At 45.4% G+C, this 25,552-nt stretch overlaps 1 protein-coding gene across 2 annotated transcripts; it reads left to right on the top strand.

Annotated features, from left to right (window-relative positions):
- The first annotated feature begins 5,653 nt into the window (after positions 1 to 5,653).
- Positions 5,654 to 25,485, top strand: Kel (Kell metallo-endopeptidase (Kell blood group)). Of its 2 annotated transcripts, XM_040291330.2 has the most exons (19): positions 5,659 to 6,089; positions 6,412 to 6,489; positions 6,769 to 6,910; positions 7,165 to 7,341; positions 9,146 to 9,270; positions 9,588 to 9,734; positions 12,578 to 12,640; positions 12,730 to 12,918; positions 13,158 to 13,306; positions 14,280 to 14,409; positions 21,001 to 21,111; positions 22,173 to 22,271; positions 22,445 to 22,522; positions 22,906 to 23,006; positions 23,184 to 23,294; positions 23,437 to 23,504; positions 23,707 to 23,876; positions 24,232 to 24,327; positions 25,207 to 25,485. In XM_040291330.2, the coding sequence occupies exons 1-19, from the start codon at positions 6,087 to 6,089 to the stop codon at positions 25,366 to 25,368; spliced, it is 2,199 nt and encodes a 732-aa protein (XP_040147264.2). In that variant the 5' UTR covers positions 5,659 to 6,086; the 3' UTR covers positions 25,369 to 25,485. The 2 variants fall into 2 exon arrangements, with proteins under 2 accessions (XP_077896807.1, XP_040147264.2); XM_078040681.1 differs by lacking the exons at positions 24,232 to 24,327; positions 25,207 to 25,485 and having other exon boundaries at positions 5,654 to 6,089; positions 23,437 to 23,508; positions 23,707 to 23,870.
- Positions 25,486 to 25,552: the final 67 nt, after the last annotated feature.

Raw genomic sequence — 25,552 nt, 5'->3', positions numbered from 1 at the left:
GCTTCTTCTTTTTCTTTCTTTTCCCATGCTGACCTGCAAGTGAATTACTGCAACAAGAAAATATTTGCAAGCCATATATCAGATAAGAGTTAATATCCAAAATATGTAAGGAACTCAAACAACTCAATAGTTACGAAACAGATAACCTGATTTCAAAAAATGGGCAAAGGATCCAAAGAGACATTTCTTAAAATAAAGTATATAAGTGGCCAACAAGTACATGAAAAGTTGCTTATCATCACTATCCATCAGAGAAATGCAATTAAAAACTGCAGTGAGATGTCACCTCAGACCCATTAGGATGACTGGCACCAACAAGATGAAAGGTGACAAGTATTGGAGAGAATGTGCAGGCGTCTCTGTATACTGTTGGTGAGAGTATAAAGTTAAGTGGTCATTATGGAAAACAGTTTAGAGGACCCTCAAAAAATTGGAAGTAGAACTGCCACATGATCTGGGGGTACATCCAAAGGAAATGAAATCAGTATGGAAGAGACTTTGCACTCCCTTGCTCCATGCCAAACTAGTCACGATGGTCAAGATATGAAATCCACCAAGGAGTCCATTCAGGGATGAATGGATATTAAAAAAATGTGATTTTATATATTATGGAATACCATTTGGCCTTAAAAAGAAGGAAATTCTGTCATTTGGGATGACATGCTTGAACCTGGAAGGTGGTTATACTCAGTAAAATAAACCAGGCACAGAAAGACAGATACCATATAATTTCACTTATATGTAAACTGTGAAGAGTTGAAATCATAAAAGTAGAGAGTAAAATGGTGGTTACCAAAGGATGGGATGTGGGAAATTGGGAAGATATTGCTCAAAGGATATGAAACTTAAGTTAGAAGGAATAAATTCAAGAATTCTATTGCATAACACAGTGGCTATACTTAATAACAATGTACTGTATCTTTTTAATATTTATTTTTTAATTATAGGTGGACACAATATCTTTATTTTTTTGTGTGTGTGGTGTTGAGGATTGAACCCAGTGCCTCATGCATGCCAGGTGAGCGCTCTACCTCTTGAGCTACAACCCCAGCCCTCAACGTACTGTATTCTTGAAAATGCTGAAAGAATAGATTTTAAGTCTTCCTACCACAAAAATTATGAATATATGGGGTAATGCATATGCAAATTAGCTGGGTTTTACCATTTCATAATGTCTATATATTTCAAAGCAAAATGTTATACACAATTTTATTTATCAATTAATATAGAATAAAAATGAGTTTTTTACAATTTCTAAAGAAGATAAAAACGTCATGGGTTGGGGGCTAGGTTAAAGGATCTTACTGGAACTGGAGTCTTCCAGGAGCTGAAGATCCAAGGCATGAATTTAAGCCAAAATCTTTAGAGTGTTTGCACACTTAAATCTGTATTAGTTAATCTGAAGCAATAAGGCTGAGATATGGATGCTAGGCTTAAAGAAACAACAGAACCAAGGGTCAGTAGCAGAACCAGAAAGAATGGTCAAGGTCAATATTAAAATGAGGAGAATCTTAGAAACCAATTTTTTTTTCCTGTGAAAAAGCTAAGGCATTTTGTGCATTTGCTTGAGTTGGTAAAAGACTGGTTTAATTGTTCACAGATGAAGGAATGCTATGCTGCCTGTGGCCTGAGATGCCCTGCAGTGCTTAAGGACACAGGGAGCAAGGACCACCATTCATGTGACACAAGAAGTATTTGGGGTTTCCTCACACAGAAAGCTGACCCCATGTGGTTCCTGCCATTTCATTTCTGTGTAGATTTCTGATGGTGTCACAAAGGGGCACATTTTTCTGCTTCCATAACAATATGATCAAACCCTAATGAGAGAGTATGTGGGATTCGCAATAGAATATGTATGGTGGTTTATGTTCATTAGTTAGCAAATATTCACTAAGGTTCCCCTCCTCCTGTAGCAAGGTATACTTTTGATCCATTGACCTTGAGCTTGGCCATGTGACTTATTTTAGCCAATGGAATGTGGGCAGAGATGATGAAACCAACCTTAACATTTCTTTCACGCTTTGGTTTAAATCTTGGACTCTGGTGATCCTTTATGGGAACACATGACCTGCTTAGCCTCTGCCCATTAGCCTGGGCTCCAGAATAAACATTTGTGGGGCAGATTTGTATGAGCCTGTACACTGGATTCAAACTCTCCAATTATAACTGGAAGCACAGAGGGATACCGTGTAGATTGGCCGAGCAACATGAGGTTAACACACAGATCTTTGAACCTGACAATAAATCCTTGTTTTTACATCCACTGAGTTTGGGTGGTTGTTATGAACCACTGTTATGGCAGTTATTGATTCAGAAGGTTGGTTTAGGTTTAGCATATATTGAATTGACACAATTTTTAGAGTTTCATATATCCAGACTACTGACATGAACACTTGTTGGCAGGGAAGGAGGCATGGATAAAATAATAAGGACAATAAAGGACTAGAATCATCCTTTTGATGTGTTTTTACCTTCAGTCTTTTGGGCATTACCTTCAGGTTTTCTCCATGTTTCAGTACCGATTCCAACTATTATCTGTTAAATATATTTTTAGTTGACTTATCTGTTTAATCAAACAGGGATTTTTCTATTCTAATATTGCTCTAGTCATGTATCTATAGAAGACAAAAAAAACATGGAAATTAAATAAAAATTTATATGGAAATTGAAATGTTAAACTACTAAAGTGGTTTCAAAACCAGTTTGTGGAATACTGAAGTTGTAATTTTTCTATCCCAAGCATGATCTCCAATTCTGAATATGTCTTCCTTTGAGAGAGTAATTAGGATGTCCCCAAACTTGCCTCTGGGACTCTGTGTCTCCTCATTTTCTTGTCAAAGTCCTCAGCATTGCTTGTGACACAAAGGATTACTATGCTTCATTCAGAATCAGGTCGATGATAATTAGGAGGTAGCTTCCTGGTTGTTATCACTGCAATCCAATGAGCTAAGAAGCAAATTGCCACCGATGTTCACACCTAAGTGCCACAATAAGTACATAAATGTCCTGTCCTTGGTGTTGATATCATAAGCCCTGCAGATGGTAGTAGATTCTGAATAGATTGAAAAAAAAAAAAAAAAAAAAAGCAGCTCCAGTCCCAGTCTTCAGAAGGTGAAACTGGATGTTCAAGAGTTTAGAGAGTAACAGCCCCTAAAGCCATCTCATAACAAGGTCAAGCAGAAAAGATAGTTACAAAAAGGAAAGTAAGACAAAGGAAGAAAACTCTTAAAGGCAGATGCTTAATGCCTAAGAGCCTCAATTGATAAAGCAGAAAAGATAGTTACAAAAAGGAAAGTAAGACAAAGGAAGAAAACTCTTAAAGGCAGATGCTTAATGCCTAAGAGCCTCAATTGATAAAGCTTTGGTTCAATTCTCAGTTCTGATCATTACTGATCTTATCACCTTGGGAAAGCTTACTGTGCTTCTATGCACTTCAGCTTGCTCATTTATACAACAGAGAGAATGGCAACTCTCACCTCCTTTACAGAATTGTTGTGAAGACCCAAGGGGGAAAAAAAAGACGTAATAAGCAAATCATTTAATGTATTCCTGGCACACAGGAAGTGCTCTGTAAAAAATAGATATTATTGTTATGATTACTTGTAGTATAATTGTGCATTAAGCAAAGCTCTTGCTTGGCATTAGAATAGGCAGTATGAAACAATTAAGGCACCCAGGAAGCAGTGTCTGCAGAGATAAACATGGTGGCTGCTCCAGGATCGGTGCTCTGAGCTCACCTCTCTTTGCTGCCCAGCTCTGAGTGGTGGCGGCTGTACTCACCCAGCGGCTGGGCACGGCTGCGGTGGCGGTGACACCCAGAGGAGGAAACAGGAGATAAGGGGGAGCTGCACTCCGGAGGCAGCTACCAGAACAGAGGTTCCTTTGCCTTCCAGAGCTTCTAGACGGGAAGGGGAGAAGCCAGGAGGCTCAGTTGCCATCCACAGTTGGCTCGGCTTCTCCAGCAAGGAGGGAACGCAAGTCAGGCTGCAGTGGCTGTCCACAGGGTTAATGCCACACAGCACACGCCTGCCTCAATTCACTCTAACCAATGGAGCTAGTCAGCCACCAATGCACTCTTATCTCATCAGAACGGCCCCTATTATCCTTTTACTAGAGAAACAGCTTGGGGATTGATTGACAGAAGAGAAGGGAGGAAGGAAATTTGGGTGCAGGAAATTAGATGTTCATGGAAAGCGTTGTGGGACTGCCTGGGAAGGGAAGGCACCACTGGCATGTACCAGGCAGACTGAACACTTCTGAAATCCCGAAGCATCATTTTTCCCTTCAGGCTGATACCCACTCCCCTCCTAGGCCAAGATTCCAGTTTTTCCATCACTGTTGTTACTGTTCTTCTAGCCATCCAGAAATACAACTCATGCCTCCATGAGAACCCCTCTCCCATCAATCTGAATGTACGACTTTATTTTCTTGCATAAAATGCTACTTCCTACTTCCCTCCCCTTTGTCTGCATTAGGGGCCAGGCCCTCACTCCATTGTTTCTGCAACACCCAAGCAGCCACTGACTTGTCTTTTATTTAATCAATCCCGACCCACAGGACTACATCAACCTTTCCTAAGAGCCTCTTTCTGTCACTCTAGTCCTCAAAAAACCTCATTTCCTTGTTTAATTGGTGCATTATAATTATATGTAATAGTGGGATTCATTGTGTTGTATTCATACATGCGCTCGACATAATTGGATCAATCTCATTCCCAAGTAACTTTCCTTTCCCTCCCCTCAGGAGCCCTCTTTTTAAAATTCCTTCCCCCCCCCAGTATTTCTACCTTCCACATACGAGAGAAAATATCTGATGATCTGACCCTTGATGTCTTGAGTCTGTCCTATTTGACTCACCTTGATGTTCCCCAGTTCCATCCATTAACTAGCAAATAACAAAATTTCCCTGATGCCTTATTTTATATCCTGACTCATCTTCGTAACTTTCTTGGTCTTCCATAATATGACCCCAGTTGACCCAGCAATTTGACTTCTCCAACTATGGAACCACTCTTTTTGAACCCAGCTCTATCCCAAAAAAATGCCACTTGGCCCTAGCACAGCGCTGCTGCTATCAGTGAGTATTTCCAGGTTGGCATTAACATGACTATCCTGATCAATTCCTTTCCACCTAGGATGAGGACACAAGGGATCTACTCCCAGAAACGTGCCTGCTTTACTGAGACTGCAATATGATGCAGGAAAGAGAGTTTCTGACATGAAATTCGATTCATTCCTACTAACATTTGTAAAGCATCTTGGGTGCATGTGAAGCAAAAAGGGATACCATACCCGCCACAAAACATTTTTTAATCAGCAGGGAGAGGAAGATGCAAATCAGTGGTGCAGTAGAAAGCAGAAGAAAGATTGGGACTCAGTATACTGAGTCTCATTCCTTAGTAGCAGGTGTGAGACCTTGTGAGGTAGGCATAGGAAAACATTACCTTCATTTTCCAGATGACAAAACTTGCTTACCAGCCTGAGAGCTTAAGTGGCTTGTTTATTGTTGCAGAGCTAATAATTAGCAGATTAGGGTCTCCTAGCTGGGTGATCTTTTAAATGTACAACTCTGCCTACAACCAGCAAGGAAATGAAACACCTAGAAAATCAATTAAGCATGCTTGGGAACAGAGTGAACGGCCTGGAGCTGGGAGGCCTCCCGGGTGAGATGGCATTCGCTCGACCTGGGAATTAAAAAAACCCAAGAGATTTCAATCAGAGAAGAAAAAGAAGGAGAAAGAATATTCTAGAAATAAAAGAAATTTATGAACAAAGCCACAGAACAGGATAAGAGGAACAGACCAAGGGCAAGATTTCTTGCCTAGTGAAGACTCCTCCCTCTTCTCCCCTGAGAAACTGAGATAAAGGAGGAGAGGCTTGAGTGTCTCCCAGCTGATAAACAGGCTCCACCCAGAGGCCGGCAGTGTGTGTTTGGGGACAGGGGGGCAGAGTGGCAGAAGTGCTCTTTCTCCAGGACCACAGACCTGGGGCAAGGGCAGAAGGGAGGCCATTTCCTACATCCCAGTCCTCAGACTCAACACCTAGTGCAGAACCAGGAGGACTCTGGGAGCCGAAGAGGAGAGACACATGGCAAGTGCCCTGAAGAAGCCAGATGCCTGGGGTGGGGTGTGGGGGTGGCTCTGTGAGAAGGCCCTGCCCTCCACTAGGGAGGAGGCAATATGGGGCTTCCAGAATAGGAAGCGGGTAGAGCAGGAGGCGAGGGAAGAGAAGGGATGAAGTGGCACATCCAGGGGATACCTTCACCCTGAGGCCAATCTGGGGACACTACCTTGAGACGAGAATACATCTATGGGAGAGGTTGTGGGGGGTGTCAAACCACCAGATAAAACTGTCCTTAACACCCCCGCCCCCTTCCTGAACTGGCTTCTCTCTCCTCCTCTGCTCTCTTCAGGAGGGTGGGGACAAAAGTGGACAAGAAGGAAGGAGACAGAGCCAGGCCAGGGGCCTGGGGCCTCCCTGGAGCCAGGAGGTAAGTGCCTTCCTGGGTGGCACTGGAGTCAGTCCTTCGGGCTCTAAAGTCCCACAAACCCTCCTTGCTCAGTGCTTACCCCAAACGGGTACCGTCCTGTGCTTTCTCATCCTGCAGGGCCTGAAGAGGGATGGGTCTAGGAGAATCAGCAGAACTCCCTCTGTGCCAGGGGGCCCTGGCACTAACTTATTCCCTCTCTGTGCCCCCCCCTCGCCCTTTTCTACCCCTCTCTCAAAACTCCTCCATGTTGTGTTTTTCACCTCCCGGCTCCTCCCACAGAGCCCTCCAGAAGAGGGGCTGCCCACTGAATGGAGCCCAGAGTGGTCAGTGACCCGGCGGCTGCTGTTGGTGGTCTCCCTTTTTAGCCTGCTGCTCGGTTCTTCTGTGCTTTGGGTTTACATCTTCCGGAACTGCGGTCCTCGTAAGCAAGACTCTGGGACACCCCGGGCCCAGGCAGCTGTCCCTCAGCCATGGGCACCATCCTTGCCCGGACCCTTGTATTCCCTGTGAATCCCTGGATCCCACACCCGGCTCCCACTCCCACCATGTTCTTCCTACCCTCGTTTCCCAGTGGATCCTCCCCTTTGATCCTCACTGGGGATTCCTTGGCCAGCCCCTTGGGGGAGCCCTCATCCCTTTCCCTCTTCTCTCCTAGCTCTGAGCTGTTCCCCACAGGCCCCTGTGAGACACCCCTGTGTTTGGATCTCCTGGCTCGTTACCAGGCCTCTGGGAACACCAGTGAGGCCCCCTGCACCGACTTCTTCAGCTTTTCCTGTAAAAAGGCCAAAAGGATCAGTGATTCTTTTCAGGCTCTTGCGGAGGAGAATAAGAAACGTCTGAAGAGACAACTAGGTGAGGAAAGCAGGCCCGAAGATGCTCTGTGCAAGTGGATGGCTGAGCCCAGGACACCATGACTGCCCCCAACTCTGCACAGCAGGGAACAACGGGTTTGCGCCATCCTGGGTGGAATTTCTTGGGTTGGCTTCTCCACCCCTTTGCTCTCACATCAGATACCTCTCTCCCTCCATCTTTTCTGGTCTCTCTCCATGATCTCTTCCCCTTTTCTTTACCACTTATGTATGGTTGCTCCATTCTATTTAAATGCTCTTTTTTTAACAAGTTCCATAAACTTCGTTTTTCCCCCAATTTTTAATTTCTATCCTATGTATAGCATTTTCTACTACCTACTCCTCTTCAAGACATCCTGCACTTTAAGTCCTTATCAACATTACCTTCTCCTTTTCATCTCTCCTCAAATTCCCTCTCACAATGACTTCTTGCTTCTCCCCCTGAAACGCTGGACCATGTCAAGCAAGTTGAGATGGAACAAGGCATAACGGAAATGGGTGATTAGAGATGATAGGGGAAGAAAAGAAGCTGAATAGAAGTGAGAGGGGCTTTCATTACGGGTGGTGTATGTGGAAAAGAATGAGTGAGCACAGAGCAAGGGGAGAGACAACTGAAATGCAGATGAGGAATATTCCTGAAGATGGAGGCTAGGCAGAAGAATGAATAACTGCCAGGACTGAAATGAAAACCAAGACAGAGGGGCATATGAAAGACAAGAAGAAGGGCACCCAGGTTTGTTCCACAGTTTAGCAAATACCATGGTACCAACCTAGGTTCCTTTCAATACATGAATGGATAAAGAAAATGTGGTCTATATATTCAATGGAGGTTGAAACAGGGGTCCCAGGAAGTTGGTGGATGGCAATGTAGGTTTAGTAATAAGGACACTTAAGATAGGCAAGAATTTCCATTCCAAAGAAACCTAGAGAATGGGTTGACAGTGTAAATTGGAACCCTCCCTTTTATAAGAAAAGAGTAGAAAGTAGGTTTTCTTTTGGTTGAGGAGTACTTTCAGTTAAGGCACAGAAATGAAAAGAAATACCATGCTCAGGATAAGTTCTGTTTTTCACGAAGGGATGAAGAGATATCAGGGACACAGGGAGGAGAGTTGTAGATTTTAGTGGGCAGATATGTGTGTGTGTGTGTGTGTGTGTGTGTGTGTGAGAGAGAGAGAGAATTACTGTAACGTGTTGGATTGTTTGTTTTCTGAGATCAAGAGATGAGGAGAGTCTGAACTCATGGAGTTCTTCCCATTCTTCTCCTTTGATGAGTTTTCTTCCCTGCGTTCCCTCAAAGTCCTCTGGTTCCCTGATTCTGTCCCTGTCCCTTCTGCCTTCCGTTTCTCTCCATTCTCCTTTGAATCATATCCCTCTTATCCCTATCCTTTTCTTTTATTCTTTTGTTTAATTGATAGCCACGGTGTCAGTAAAGACTTCCTGGAAGAGATACTCAGAGCCAACATTTGAAAACATGTAAGAATTTTCTAAGTGAAGTGTGGTTAATTGTAGGCAAAAGGAGCAGAGTATGCAAAGAAAGAAGAGACATTCTTTTCCTTCTTCTTTTGTTTTCCACTTTCCCCTTATTTTCTTTATCATCTTCTTGTCTGCAGTCTCTCTTCCTGTTCTTCTGCTTGCATCAAGTTGATCCATTACAAATTGGATGCTTTTTTTCCATTTATTTAAAACAGTTCCTCCCCTTCTATATTCCCGTGGGGAACTTCCCTTTCTTTCCTTTAAGTGCTGTGTCTCTCACCTCTCGGTCTCTACACCAGATTCCACCCTTTAATCCTCCCATTCTTCCTTTTTAGAAGATCCAGAGTCCTGGCACCTAGGCTCTGGGGAGGAGAAAGCCTTCCAATTCTATAACTCCTGCATGGACACAGATGCCATTGAAGCTGAAGGAGCTGGTCCCCTTAAACAAGTCATTGAGGAGGTAAGAAAAATCGGGGCATTGACTTTTCTGGATATAGAACCCCTAAGTCCAGAGTATGCTTAGGGCTGCCATGTTTCCTAGAATCTGGGTCTCTTTCCTAGGGATCCTTAAGTTCTAGGAGGGATGGAGATGGAAATGGCAATGCCCTGTGAAGAATCAGGAACTAGGGTAAGAGGAGAGAGAGAGAATAGATGTAGAGACCTGGAGGGATCAAAGGGCTCAGAAGTCAGGAGACAGAGCTATGAGAGGAAGGGAAAATCAAGACAATGGGGAGAGGTCTCATAGCTCCCTGTCCTTTTGCCTTTCTCTTCTTCTAGCTTGGAGGCTGGCACATCTCTGGTAACAGGACTTCCTTTGACTTTAACCAAACTCTGAAACTTCTGATGAGTCAGTATGGCCACTTCCCATTCTTCAGAGCCTACCTGGGACCCCATCCTGAATCTCAGCACACGCCAGTCATCAAGGTGAGAGCTACCCTGGCAAAAACATAGCTGGACCCGGGCCTGGCTCAAACTCTAGGCTGCCATTTCTTAGAGGAAGACTATAAGGTTTGGGAGACACCACAAATGTTCAAAATTTCCTATTTCAAGAGAAAATTACTGCTATGAGAGCCAGGGACACTAGGTCAGGGTGGGAGAAAGAGCAAGAGTCAGTTCTGGGAAGACTGGAATAGTTCCAACCTTCCTTATTGCTAATCTGGATTTCTCTCAACCTCTTAACTAGTCTTCCCATCTCCAGGTTTGCCCTATTCTTATTTACTCTTCATTTCTGCCCAAGGGACCTTTTAAACTAAGAGTTAATTATGCTATTGTTTCTGTTAAATGTCCCCCATTTCAATGGCTCATCGGCTCCTCGGGTCATCAGGATCTGATCCCTAATCCTTAGCAAAGCCTCCCAAGTCTTGTGATCTGACCCTTATACACTTCTCCAGCCTTATCTCCTACCACATTCTTTCTCCCTTTTATACCCTAACCTCTGCTGTCTCACTTGTAGCTCCAAGAATGTCTCTTCTTTCTTTGCATACTCTGCTCCTTTTGCCTACAATTAACCACACTTCACTTAGAAAATTCTTATATGTTTTCAAATGTTGGCTCTGAGTATCTCTTCCAGGAAGTCTTTACTGATACCGTGGCTATAAATTCAGTGAAATCCCTCTGTCCTGTCATATCCTCATGCTCTAAGCACTTAATACTCTAAATTGAAGACTTTGGGCCTCCTCCCAACAGGCAGCAGAGGTCCTCCTTGTCAAGCAGTTAGAACTCTTTACTGGATGGTTTTCTAATTGAGCAAATAAGTAAATAAATAGTGGCACCATCACTATTGTGGTAGGCAATGTCATGCTATATATTTGGCTCCTGTTCTCAAAAAGTTCCACGGTGTTATAAGGAAGAATATTCAAGAAGATCTGATAATCAGTGTAAGGTATTCAAAGTTCACTTTTAAAGTGTGTGCTCAGAAGTTTAATAGGTGTGGCCTTTGGAGATTTGTAAAGACCTGAGTTGGTTAAGGAAAGACTCAGAGAAGAGAATGTAAGGTGAGCCTTGAAGCATGGTCCATCTGCTCAGATGAAGGTGAGGCTGAAGGTCATCGCGAGAGCTATGGGAAGATTCTGAGTCAAAGGAAGAACTGGGAACACTGTGGCTTTTCCATGGGGTCAGTGAGAAGACTGGTCTGGAGGTAGGGTGGGGGACCGTAGGAAGAAAAGGAAGACAACATGTGAGGTTTGGCCTGGTTGTTCCTGGCCAAGGAAGCCAGGCAGATTTACCAGGAACAACAACAAGAACAAAGCTACTGAGTGCTTTCAGATTTTATGATGGCTAGGTATAGAGTTTAAGAGAGGCAGCAGTCTCGAAGGTCTACCAGAGGTGTTAGGAATCTAAGTGAGCACCATGAGGTCCTGAAATGGTGGAAGAAATGGAAAGGAAGAGCTAGGCATGAGGATAGAGCCAACTTCATCCTGGTGGTGATGGTCTGAGGTGTTTCCAGAGGACTTAGTGACTGAATAAAAAAGGAGGGAGATGGAGGCGCTACCAAATGATGGCACTGTTTTGGGTCTGGGTGGCTCTTGGGAATAGAATAGGAAGGGAGATGCAACCACAGAAGGAGCACCCATGAGAGGCTGGCTCAGAAGGGAGCCAGAGAAGAGGAAGAACAGCCAGGAAAGTGGATGTTAGACCAGCGTGTGTGGGACCACCCAGGAAAAGAGAGGACTTCCAGAAGGGGGTCGTTGTTGATTCCTGAGATTCCCAAATTCCCTTCCTTTCCATAGGAATGGAAAGATGTCACTGGAGACCTGAAGATAGTTTCAAAACAGTTGTAGAAATGAACGCAATTTATTTGGCGTTTAGGAGAAGGGTGAGGAAGTTGAATCATTGGCATAGATGCCTTTTTACTTTTTAAACTTAGAACCTAAGATGTGAAAAAAAGGGTCAAGTGAAATATTTTTTATGCTAGAGGAAAAGTATATAGCTTCAGTTGGGAGTGAGATGTAGATATTGATGAGAAAAAGGAAAGTGTAGAAATAAACATCTTCAGAATCAAGGGCAAACTAGGGCATCATTACTATTGTGGTAGGCAAGGGGAATGGGGCACTCTCCTGGGGTGAAAAATTTAAGAGGTACCCCCAAACTCAGTATCAAGATAATGATGACTTGAATATTCTTTAAAAAAAACAAAATCAATGCAAAAATCTACTATGAACAAAATTTCCAATTTGGGTTTATTGTGGATTTGAGAGGGGGCAGGAATTATATCTTTTCCCTAAATGGAACAAAAAAACTTTATTAAGGACTTTTTTTTGGAAAATACTTACAATATTAAAAGTAAATTAAAATTTTTTTGTGGAATTTATGGTAAAATAATGCTAAGCAAATTTTTGATGTTATTCATCATGGATTTTTTCCATTAACTTAGATTTTTGAAAAATATTAAGATTTGTGTCCTGTTTTCTGTGTTGTGGCTACTCCTAATTATTTCAACTAAGGTGAGTGTCTCACCTGCCTTACCCCATACTTAACTCCGGCACAAGGAAGAGTTCCATCCAAGATGTTGATTTATTATATTTATCTCTTGCTGAGCATCCTCAAGCTGGTTGTGATTCCAATACCTGCTCACATTTTCATACCCAGACCTTCACCCATGCCACTTGCCCCCAATCTCTTCCTTTATTTATAATCCAGCTCCTTCTTTGTAGGCTCTTTACTCGCCTCTCCCCAAGCCACCTTTGGTGGAGCCTTCTCTACCTTCCCACACCTGCCCTCTCCATCCCCCGTGCTCCCCATTTCTCTTCAGTCTCTCTTGTGTCCAGATAGACCAGCCAGAGTTTGATGTTCCCCTCAAGCAAGAGCAGGAACAGAAGATCTATGCCCAGGTAAGATGGTGCATGAACACAAACCTGCCCTCAGATCTGGAGAAAGATTGGGACCTCTGGCACCTGTGACCAAGGTTGTCTTCCTCCAGATTTTTCGGGAATACCTGACTTACCTCAATCGCCTGGGAACTTTGCTGGGAGGAGACCCCATCAAGGTGCAGCAACACGCCTCCTTGTCCATCTCCATTACCTCACAGCTGTTCCAGTTCCTAAGTCCCCTGGAGCAGCAGGAGGCACAGGACAAGCACTTCCAAATGGTCACCATTAACCAACTGCAGGTGCCTGGAACTGGAGGGCAGAGGACTGTGGGCATGACAATCCATCAAACTTTATTTATTTATTTTACTTTATCTTCTTCCTCCTGGTGTCCTTGGCTCCTTTCCATCCCTATTCTTCTCTGGCTGTATTTTTTTCTCAACGCTCCTCACTCCGTTTCAAACCCAAGGAGAAGCCCTTTCCCCTTCATTCTCGCTTCCCTTCATTCCCCCCACCCTCAGTTTTGTGTTCTTCCTCTAAGGAAATGGCGCCTGCCATCGACTGGTTGTCCTGCTTGCAAGCCACATTCACACCGATGTCCCTGAGCCCATCTCAGCTCCTTATGGTCCAAGACCTGGATTATTTGAGAAATATGTCACAACTGGTAGAAGAAATGCTGTTGAAGCACAGGTTTGCCCCAGTTGGGTTTGGAGAGGAATTGGGAATGGAAACTGAGTCTGAGGACCCATAGGTTCCAAAGACCAAGGACACGGTAGGTGAGAAGGAACTGCAGAGAGGGGACAGAGTTAGTGTGCAGTGGATGACACAAGAGTGAATGGAGGGAACAAGAAGTATGCAAGGCTTAGGAGCATGAAGAAGGCATATGCAAGAAATGAAGGATCCTGGGGTCTGTGGGAGGGAGCAAAATGTTAGCCTCTGAAGAGGCTGCATCAGAGGAGATGCTAGAAGGACCAGCCGGGAGCAGCCTGGGATGTTCTAGGCGAAGAAACGGTGGGAGGCCCCTTCCCAGCTGTGGTGAGCAGATCCACCGAACCTCCTTGGGAAAGAATTTCCAAGATAAATTCTGCTATGATTAGGAAGTCAAGGATGGTGGGACAGGAGTGTGACTCCATATTAGTTTTGCTGCCTTTCCTGATGCCTAAATGGCCACCACCCAAAGGTAGTGGCTTCCATCTGGGGGCTTGAACTCAGGACCCTTCTACAGAGTAATTCAGGGCAGCAGCATCTAGAAATCCCTTTTGAGGGAGGAAAGAAACACCCATGTGGGCACCAGCAGGTTTACACAGGGTATCGGTTGAGAGAGCTGCTGTGCTTAGGAGATGCATCTTCAGATGAACTGAGGTTCTTTGGTTATAGAAATAGATGAATCTGTTTGTTGAATTGAGCCCACCTCCTTGTGACTTAAGAAGGCTGCCTCTTTATCCAGTTCCTCTGTCATTCTCCAAACCTCACCAAGAAAGGCTCTTCTTGACTTGTCTGCATGCAGTGACAGTTATTCTTTGTAAATACACAGAAGGGTCTGCCCCCTGGAATGCTGACTTGGCTTCCCCAAAGAGATTCTTTTTCTGAACACCCCGCCCCCCACAGAGCCCTACAGTTTATATGAGGTCTTTTTTTTTTTTTTTTTTTTTTGTCTCCCTAGGGACTTTCTGCAGAGCCACATGATCTTTGGGCTGGTGGGGACCCTTTCTCCAGCCCTAGACAGTAAATTCCAGGAGGCACGCAGGGAACTGAGACAGAAACTGCGGGAGCTGACAGAGCGGCCACCCTTGGTGAGGAGAGAAAGCCATGTATTTTCCAGATGGGGGCGAATATTGGTGTATCTCTATGAGGGAAAGGGCCATGAGAACAGAGAACCCTCCACGTGTAGGCTTTCCGTGGAAGCAGGCAGGTTGGGAAGACAGAGACTCACTCAAGAAGCAAACTAGCAGATACCAGATTTTCAGGCACAAATTCCTGGCCACCTCTCTGGCCTTTTGCTGAGTTCTAGAGTTTAAATATAACATTGACATTATCAAGGGCTGCTTTTGGACAATTTGTCATCACTCTTAAACTGTTTGCTCAGTTATCTTGAGCTCTGTGATTGGAGGACTCCCGACCTACAGTTTAGGACTCACTGCAAGAATACATAAACATAGCAAGCACTGGACTTCCCTCTGTCTAGATGATTCCACGATTGATGTTCAAATGTGCTTCGCAAGGAGTTCATCTCTGATCCAGTGGGATCGGTGGTAGAGATGTTAATAACTCTGAGGAGGGGCCAGTGTAGGAAATATGCTTCACCAATCAGAGACTACTTGGAATTCTAGATCATATACATTCAAATGCAAGTAGAGATATCTACTACCCTGAATACATCCCAACCTCAGCAAAGGCCACAGTTTTGCCTTGAAGATTATTTTTTCCTTAATAATTTTTGGACCATTTCTCTGCCTTAGAGAAACCTGAAATATGTTTGGAATTCAGAGATGGGAAATGTATCCACAGAGACAGGAATATAGTTATTGCTTATTGAGAGATTATCACATGCTCAATGTTTCCCTAAAACTTTGAGTCTAGTAGCTGATTTAATCCTCAAAATTCTCTGAGATATGATGGATATCATTTTATCTTTGTTTCAAAATAGGGAAATAGATGTACACCTATTAGGGAAGTTGCCCATGGTAATACAGCCAGTGAGTCGTTCGAACAAGAATGTAAACCCCAGCGGTCTGGCTTCTGGGTCTGAGTGTTATAGCACATTTCTTCTTGGGACCTTCACTCAGGGGGGCAAATTCCAAAGAAGCTCTTGCCCAGCTCCTTTTCTTGATTCAACTGAAGCCAAACAGAACCCCAGCTCTTGTTTTCTTGCTACAAAATTCCTGGAAACAAATAGCTTTCTGTAAAAGCCAGCACCGTGGCCTGACATCCTGGGTTGAAGGGTGGAGGAGTGCCAACCTGAGACTCAAGCTTAAAGAATGTAGAAGACTTTCAAATCCTGAAACCACTATCCTTTCTTCTAGGGTACATATTTGTCCTTAGGCTGAAAAGCTGAACCAAGCTCTGCCAAGAAACAGTGGTGTGACCTTGGGGAAAGTACTTCACCTTTCGGGAACAACAGTACAAAATATGACACAATAACTGCCGTGCTCAGCCAAAAAACACTGAGTGGCTGCTGTCTGTAGTTACGTTCCTGGAAAACTTTGGTTTAAACCACAGATATTCTGGGGGTTCCCAAGAAGGTGCATGCATGGTGGCAGGTTTGAGGATCAATGGCATCTCTTTATGACTGAAGCCATGTCTAGAGACCCAGAGTGTTCCAGCAAAGAAAGAGATCTCATCTGGTCAGGACAGCAGAGAACTTAGCGCAATATGGGGAATCTTCCTGGTGGCTCTGTCTGAGAAGAGATGACAAGGTTTGCCCGCGGGGCCGTGTCCAGGGCTACTGCTGAAACACGATGCGGGTGTTTGAAAAACAGAAAGTTAAATCAGGGCATCTGGAACAGAGGGAAGAGGAGAACAGTGAGGTGGAAATGAGAGGGGCGTTGGGAGGACCTCACAGGGTTTGCAGGTCACTGTAAAGACTTTGCGGTTCTCTGCATGAAATAGGGATTGCAGAGGAACTTGTCTTTCATGTTTTAAAAAAAAATATTTTAAGTGAAGTAAGGGATTTGATGTCGGAAGAAAAGTGGGGACAAGGACAAAAATTAAGGTTTCAGCTTTGATTTGACCAAAATTTGGGGTTCTATCCAAGAGTCATTAATTTATAAACTTTATTGTTCCTAAGGGATTCTAATTTCAGTCGTCTTTATTGGATAAGATGGCTAACTTTTATCATCTGACTATCTTTGCTGGGATATGTAGTCAGTGAAAATGTTTTGGAAAGTAAAAAAACAGACCAAAAAATAAGAAAAGAAAAATAGGACATCACATTTGTACCTGCAAAATGTGTAGTATTTATATTCAATCAAAGATCCCAATTTGTTTATTCAATAATTTGAATCGTTGTTTCAACAATCCATTCTATGACTTTTCCTTTACCTCTTTGGGTTGTTTGCAGTTTTATTCAGTATTTCTTCATCAGACCACTGCTAGATCCCGAAGCTAGGAGGACTTTGGGTCAAGTTATTGATGACTTACCTATACGGTCATCCATTTATTTATGTGAGAAATATTTATTGAGCACCTTCTATGTGCCAGACACTTCTTTACTCACGTGGAATACAGAGGAAACAAAACAGACAAGTATTCTTGCTTGTAGGCATTTGTATGGTGGAGGAAGAAAACAATCAAAAATGTTGGGTGGTGTTAGGGTCAAAAGCGTAACAGCAAATGAAGAAAGTGATGCTAGGTGGGCAGCAGTTGTGAGACTTGATGGGAGGGTCAGAAGAGGTCATAGGAAATCCAAGTCCTCCACCATCCATGTTTAGTTACGGTTTAGCCAGATGAGAGTCTGTTCAAATTGCACCATCGTTTAGCATTGATTTTTCTATTGAATTTCCTAGGACTGGGACTTGATTAGTGGTTCTGCCTGACATTCTTCTGAAATCAAAATAACTCCAACAGGGTGACATTAGGATAAACAGAGGAAGGAGCCAGGTGTGGCACACATGCCTATAATCTCTGAAGGCTGAGGCAGGAGGATGGCTAGTTTGAGACCAGTCTGGGCAATTTAGGAAGATTCCTGTTTCAAAAGAAGAAATAAAAAAGGCTGGCGGGGCCCGGTGACACATGTCTGTTATCCCAGCAGCTCGGAAGGCTGAGGTCAGAGCATCGTGAGTTCAAAGCCAGCCTCAGTAATTTGGTGAGGTCCTTGGCAGCTTAACAAGATCTTATCTTTAAATAAAGAATTAAAAATGTCTGGGGTTGTGACTCAGTGGTTAAGCACCCTTGGGTTCAATTCCTGATGCCAAAAAAAAAAAAAAAAGGCTGAGATTGTGGCTCAGTGGTAGGTAGAGGTCCCTGGGTTCAAGTCACAAAACTTGAAGGTATTATTTTACCTGATCCTCCAATCTGTGAGGAAGGTAGAACAGGCATTACTCTTATTTTTACGGCTGGTGCAACCAGAGTACTGGGGTTTAAATTAATAACCATGCTTGGTAAATGCTGGATACGGTTCAGGAGACTGTGGTGGCCCTTGAGGATCACTTTAGTCTATAGATTTGTTTTGTTGATTTTTAGAGTAATTTACAACTTTGAGGGCTGGGATTGTGGCTCAGCGGTAGAGCACTCGCCTCTCACATGTGAGACCCTGGGTTTGATCCTCAGCACCACATAAAAATAAATTTAAAAAAAATAAATAAATAAAAATATTGTGCCCATGTATAACTAAAAAATATTTGGGCTGGGGTTGTGGCTCAGCGGTAGCATGCTTGCCTAGCATGCATGAGGCACTGGGTTCGATTCTCAGCACCACATACAAATAAATAAAAATAAAAAGGTCCATCAACAATTTAAAAAAATTTTTTAAAAAATGTACAACTTTGAGTTAATTGCCAGCATTCCAAAACTGGGAGATGACGTGCCAATATTCAGATTTCTAATTGCCTGTGGATGCACGCGACATGCAAAGCTTGGCAGCCCTGGGCAGCCTTCTCGGGTGACAGTGTTTGACTGTACCTGAAAAGGGCACCTCAGTACAGCTGGTACTCCCTATCCAGTCTCCCATAGCCTTGCCCTGCTCTGAGCTTGGGCTGCTGGACTGTTGCTGCATGGCCCCTGTTGGAAATCGTGGCTCCTGCTGGTTCCTATGCCCCAGTTTAATGAGCTTTTTAACCAGATAAATTTTTATTATTTTAGTATTATCTGTCCTCAGTGATCTCTCCTTGGTTCTTAATAGTTACACATTACTTTCAGAATTCTCTAAAATAATTTCTTTAATGACTCATTCTAGAATTTTGCTTAGGAATTAACATTAAAGATTCTCCACTGGGCTATTGTCCTTCATTCTACTTTACCCCTCTTGAAGATTGTCCAAAGTTTTGCTTCCCTCCGGACTCTTGGAATTTTTCCTGAGTTCTATCACTTCTGAAATATTATTATTCATGGTTCAGAGGTGATAGATGAAAATTTCTCAGTGTCCTAAAATTAATCTACTGAGCTTCATTTCTTCCATCTTATATGTAAGCGCAAGATGATGGGTACAGACCTCAACAGATTGAGGGATTCTAAAGTTTTAGGGAATCACATCTAGGGAAGCCATTTATTCTTTTGTGGACTCCAGCACCATAGAGCTTATTTCCTGGATGCGAGAAATGGCCTTCGTTACAGAGGGGATTTGGGTTTTATAGGGTACAATTAGGGTGGTTTCATCATTGGAATTTGTGGGCGTGCCCGTTCGATCGAATAGTCAGGAGCTAGTTAGGTAGGTTAAAACTTTAACTCAGGAGAGCAGCTGTAAAAGGTTGAAATTCATTGTTACTTGGACAGGTAGGAGCCCAGATTGTGAAGGATGGGTATTTAAATCTGTTCATCTCCTTCCTTCGGGGACCATTGTTCAGTATTTACCATGTGTCCTAATTTGCAATGGGGGAGGGTCAAAGTCCAGAGCCTAACACTCAGTTTTCAGTATTGGCCTCCTTCCTTCAGGGCCCATTGTTAAAGGGAAGGGATTTAATGAAAGGTTAATGCTTGGCTAGTTTCTTTCCCTTCTCCTGAGCTGCCTTGTCTCTCTGCTTTTCCTCTGGGGGCTGTTTCATAGGATTATTATTTTTCATAACTCCTCATTATATATTTTACAGATTTTTCTCTTTTTATTCTATGTCTTTTTCTCTCTGCAGTCATTGTGGTTTACTTTAGCATTGGGGTAGTAGTCTGAATGGTGTCTGTACTCTTGAGTAACCAGGTCTCATTACAAAGGGTGTTGGAGAAATGGTCAGGCATCCACCCGTGAAGGGGATCAGCAAACAAGTCGGGAAGTGTGAAAGGGCGGGCAGATCCACATCACCGAGCTCACCCGGGTCCCCCACAGATGGCTGTTGCTGCTGCACCCGGGTGCAGCCATAGTCAAGGGAGAGGCATTCTCAGAGACAGGTCCGTCTGGAGTAGGAAGGATGTTGAAAGTCATTGCAGTCAGACCCACATTCCCAATGGGAACCCATTGCTTTTCACATTGATATCGAAGAACTTCGACTAGCACACCATAGAAAGGATCTGACCTCTTTTCACAAGAAGAGACATGCACAGAGTTTATGGTTCAGAGAACAGAGCCCACAGATTTAGGCACCCAAGACTGGAGCAACCTGCAAAAGAATGAACAGGCAGGCCCAGGAGCTTCCTCTCCACCCAGGCTGCAATGACCCGCCTTTCCATTTCCTCCAGTGGGATGCCCCTGGGGCCCCATCTCCAACCAGGGAACCAGCCCAGCTCCTGTTAAAAACAGCAGTGACAGCCTTCCTACCTTCCTAGCCAGCAGATCTTCCGGAGGGAAATAAGTTACAGGAATAAAGTGACTGGTTTCATCTCTTCTAACCCAGATTAGTCTAGTAGCTGGTTTTTATAGGTTCCAGCTTGGCCACCCCTAGGCCAGTTGCCTGAATTTTTTTCTCTGGCTCCGCAATATGTTTCTTCATCCACCTGTGTCCTCTCTGGGCTAATCCCTGGTCAACTTTTCAAAACCACCCAATCCATTCTCTGATATCTCCCCAGCATCTTTCTTTTGTTTTTTTTTAATTCTTTGGGTCATGCTCTTAGAAAAACACGTCCCTAGTTCTCTTGAGCTGATAATTTTTCTGTACCTTTGAAGTTAAATTTTCCTTTTCTCATCCTATTCCCCCTCAAAAAAAAAAAAAATTGGGGTGAAAGTTTCGTAGATTTGTGAATTATACACTTAGCTGCTTTTTTTTTCTTGCTTCCTCAAGCAAACAATGTAGCCTCCAAAGCCTAGTTTTATTAATGATTTTCTTCTTTATGACTTAAGGTCCTGCAATATGATATATACACTTAGAAAGCAGGCATGGGTGATGGTAGAGGAAGGGAATCACTGTCTTAATTGTCCATTTTGAGCAAAGAAGTGTGGGAGGGTGGAGTCATTGCTGGGACCCAGGGCCATGTGTGTGGTGGGTGGGGACCGGGGTGGGTAATTGTCCTACTAAAGGAAGAGGTTAGGCTTCTCCTCCTCCCCTGCCCAGGAGCCTTGTATTCCTTCAGAGCAATGCCTGCCGGGAGTCTTGCTTTCCAATTAATAGGCAATTTGCTCAACCAGGCTCACAAGACCAGCTGCAGAGGACCCAAGCCCTATAGGCTGAGTAGGAATGTATGGCCAGAGGGGGTAATAAAGAGAGATAAATCAGGGACTCCAGGGCAGAGAGCAGGCTCTGGGGTGAAGGTCTAGAGAAGATTGGTGAGGAAAGAGCCTTAGACTCACTCCAACTTTGTCTCTGCAGCCAGCCCACCCGCGATGGATGAAATGTGTGGAGGAAACAGGCACTTTCTTCCAGCCCACCCTGGCGGCCTTGTTTGTTCGTGAGGCATTTGGCCCAGGCATCCGAAGTGCTGTATGTGAGAGCGATCCCCCGCTGCGCCCCCTGCCCCGTCCTATGGACTGCATGCTTCTCAGTAGTATGTGTGGGGGACAGGGGGATCCCAGAGGCCCCTCCACCCCCTGGGTGGGCACAGTTCAGCTATGGAACACGAGGAGGCATAACATGCACTAATTTGGACACGTCACCGACTTCCTTGGTCTTGTGTTTCTTCAACCATAAAATGAGAAAATCGAACTCCCTGACCTTTAAGGCTCCTCCCTGTTTATCTAAGACTTTAGAGCAACACATGACATGACGTGAGCGTGAGGTGACGTAACCTTGAGGAGTACAAATAAATAACTACAGGACACTTGGTGAGTGTCTTGTCACATGCTGGGACTCTTGCAAGTATTTCACCCGCGACTTTATTTAAGTCTGGGTATCATCCTAATTTGATAGGACCAAGAACTGAGGCATGGAAAGGTGAGATGACTCGATCAAGGTCACACAGCTACCAAACAGCACAGTCAGGACTGAACTGGGGCAGTCTGATGCCAGATCCCAGGCTTCCGAATATTGTCACTCACTTTCTTCCCCGAAGAGAGGAGGCATGCAAGATGCTGGGTGGCTGAAAAACAGGAACTATACTTCCAGGCCCTGAAGATGGGGAGAGGCCCACTTGTTAGGAAGCTGAAGAGCTCAGAAAGGCGAAGAGAGGAAGTGCATGCATTGGGAGGGAGGGTGGGAGGACAAGATCCCGATCCCGAGAGCAGAGGGGGAGACGGCAGCCCTCTTCTCCCTTGGCTCCAGCTGTAAGGGCCTCTCCAGCTCAGATCTCCCTCTTCCTGATTGACCAGTGGTGGCCAGCTCCCGCTTTCCTCTCTGTGCTTGGCACTGCCTTTTTAGCCCTGCCTTTATAGTACCTAGGAAAAGGCCTTCCCCTCCTCTTTCTGAGCTCTTTTTCCTTCTGTGACAGCTCCTCCTGTGAAGGCACCCTCCAGAGCCAAGGCCCCCTGAAGGTCAGTGCTGTGGCAGAGCCAGAGCTGAGGCTGATCTTGGTTCTGTTCCCCTGTCCCCCACCCTCACCCCCACAGGCCATGGAGCTATTCACTGAGATCAAAGATGCCCTTGTCGCACACCTCAAAAGACTCCCCTGGATAAGTGAAAAGACCCGAAGAGAGGCCCAGAACAGGGTAAGGCCAGGATTGCAGGCCAGTGTGGGAATGCTTAGGGGTAGGTCAAACGACAGTGGAGGGGGAGAGAGCCAAAATGCCACTGTGCTGCACACACGCCTGGAGACGGCATTAAAGGCTCCGAGACAGTCAGGGAATGTGAGGTCCTTACCACCTTTCATGTCTCTCCCCAGATCACTCAACTGCAGGTGCAGATGGGAGCCCCTGAATGGACCCTGAAGCCGGAGCTGGCCAGACAAGAATACAGCAACGTGGGTCCCTGCCTTTTGCAGCTCTCCTCCCTGACCTAGCCAAGTCTTATCCACAGCATCCATTTTCCCCGAGCAATTCTTACCCACCCACTTCCTTGCCCTGGTGCTGGCTGGGTCTTGCCAGCAGAAAAACAGAAACTATTCAGGCTGTGATGCTTGAGTGCACACACCTGTGTCTCCTGTGACTTCCTGTGTATGTTTGTCTGTGTGCTGATGCACGTGGAGCGTGTCTGCACCCACAGCAGGAGTGGTCTCCACCAACTCATGGATGTGTGTGTATGAGGGTGTTATGTGTGTTTGGGTTTAATGTGCTCCTTGGCATATATAGATGTCCGTCAGTGCTTGTCTCTGTGTGCCCAAGTCACCTCTTGCCTCCTCTCTAGATACAACTTGGACCCAACTTCCTGCAGTCTTTTCTGAGCTGTGTCCGATCTCTCCAAGCTAGAAAGGTCTGGAGCTTCTTGCAGCCTCTCCCTTACCACAGGTATGGGGTCAGAGGAGACAGGGACACGCCATCCCTGAGATACCCCATTTGTAATTAGTAGGAAAGGAATCTGGAGACTTGGAGGTGGCCGTGGGGACAGTGGTATTCGTTGGAGGAACTGTAGGTGCCTTGGGGCAGTTAATGATGGAGCTGTGTTCATATGTGCTTTCCCCACAGATGGCAGGTGTCCCCCTGGGGGGTCACTGCTTCCTATTCCATACCTGACCATGAGGTGGTCTTCCCAGCGGGACTCCTGCAACCTCCATTCTTCCACCCTGACTACCCTAGGTAAGGGCCATTCTGGGAGGGTGGCCGGGGAGTTTCCCAGGAGAGATGAACAGTTGTTATGATGGATGAGATCCGTGGCTGGAGAGTTGGGGTAAAAAATGTTGAAGGATTCTGGGGGTGAGACAGGCTCTTGTATCCCTAGAGCCGTGAACTTTGGCGCTGCTGGCAGCATCATGGCCCGTGAGCTGTTGCACATCTTCTACCAGCTGTGTGGGTAACAGGGGCCACTGGGATGTGGGACCACAGGGAACCCAAGGGAAGACCTCAAAGAAGTCCTACAGGGGAAAGGAGGATTATTCAAGGGCTCCAGGAGGGACAGTCCTAGAAACCTGCCGTGTTTCTGGGAGCCAGAACCTTCCGTGGCACAACCCACGTCCCTTGCCGTTTCATTTTCTTGCTCTGTTTTCAACAGTGCACCCTGGGGACTGCCAGGACTGTGACACCCGGGCCCTGCAGGAGGCACTCCTGTGTTTGGAGCGCCATTACGCTGCCTTCCCATTGCCCGGTGGAACCTCCTTCAATGGCTCCAGCACGCTCCTAGAGAATGCCGCAGATGTGGGGGGGCTGGCCATTGCGTTCCAGGTGGGCCAACGGTCATGATCTGTTTTCACCAGCAGAACTAAAGGCACTGTCCTCGAGTTTTCCTTCCACCTTCTCTCATGCAAATATACTTACATAATTTTCTGCCCTTTATATCTCCACGTATCAGTTGGCAGCTTGGGGACACACCTCACTCCCTGTAGATTCCCCCCTCCCACTTTCTAAGAAATCTATCAGTCTTCCGGAAAATATTCTTTCTTTTGGCTCAGACCAATGTGTTAGCTCAGAACAGGGAACAAAGGCCCAGGGGTTTGTTTGAGGTACTGCTCGAACGGCATCGAGCTTCCAGATGGTCTCAAGCCTAAAGCCAACTCTTCATCCTATCCCCCCAATCCAGGCATACAGCAGGAGCCTCCTCGAGTACCGTGGGGAGACCAAGCTGCCCAACTGGGACCTCAGCCCCCACCAGCTCTTCTTCAGAAGCTATGCCCAGGTAAGCAGCTGCCCTGCCTTCCTCAGCTTGCTTCAGATCCGATAAGCACCCTATTACTAATACGCAAAGGCATTTTCTCTATGACACACCCTCTTCAAATACCCCTGACTCACTGCCATGGATGTCCCTGCTGTCAACCTTTCTCACTTGTCCCCTTGCCCTCACCCTCCAGATCACTAAAAAATTCTTCTACCAAATCAGCAACCCTCCCCCCTCCTCAAAAAGAAGAAAAAATTTCTCCTTCTAGGTCCCTCCATGAGTTGAGTCCAACATTTTCTTATCTCATAGGCCAGAAATACGGACCCTTTAAAATGACCCCACCAGAAGCTGACTCTATGTAACATTCCTCCTCAGAGACTTCACCCCCAGGAGTGGTCCCAGTTTGACATGACCCCTTTTATCACCTGTGCTTCCCCAAGAGGCACAGTCCCCAGCTCCCTCGCGGAGCTGTCTCATTATTAGACTCGGCCTAATAGGGGTCCTCACCAATGGTGTCATTGCGTAACTTGGGCCCTCCTCTGCTCTCCTAGTGCCAGATGAAATGACTTACAAATGACATGAACTCTACTAGGCCCTTGAGCATTTGAATCCTGCTCTGCTCTTTGTCTGCTCCTCCTGGTGACCCTTAGCCCCAGCCTTGTTCTAATAAACCTATAAGAACTTTATCTGGTCAGGCACATGGTAACACTGGTGACATGAGCGGCTGAGGCAGGAGGACTGCAATTTTTGAGACCAACTTCAGAAATTTAGCAAGACTCTGTCTCAAAACTGACAAGATGGAAAGGGTTGGGGATGTAGCTACGTGGCACAGCACCCCTGGGTTCAGCTCCTAGTTCTAGAAAGAAAAAGTCAAGACCTCTGCTCCTTACCCTTCCTCAGGTCCTGTGCAGGGAACCCAGCACTGAGCACTCCCAGGACACTCACAGCCCTCCCAGACTTCGGGTCCACGGACCTCTCAGCAACACCCCAGCCTTTGCCAGACATTTTCGGTGTCCGCGTGATGCCCTCATGAACCCCTCCAGCCGCTGCCAGCTCTGGTAACATGGACCCACAGACACAGCAACGCAGGTGGATCAGCAGCCCCGGGCCCATCCAGGCAGTTGGGCACCATCTCTTTTCCCTTCTATTCTCCAAATAAAAGGCGGCCCTTGGTCCCCACCTGTCTCCCAGTGACTCTTTCCTGCTATGCTCTATTCCTAGAAGTCAGAAAAGATAAGAGGGAAAC

This window comes from Ictidomys tridecemlineatus, chromosome 2, assembly GCF_052094955.1.
Source record: "Ictidomys tridecemlineatus isolate mIctTri1 chromosome 2, mIctTri1.hap1, whole genome shotgun sequence".
NCBI classification, from domain to species: Eukaryota; Metazoa; Chordata; class Mammalia; order Rodentia; family Sciuridae; genus Ictidomys; species Ictidomys tridecemlineatus.
Note: the sequence above shows the minus strand (reverse complement) of the source record. Positions and strands in the feature narration are given on the sequence as shown.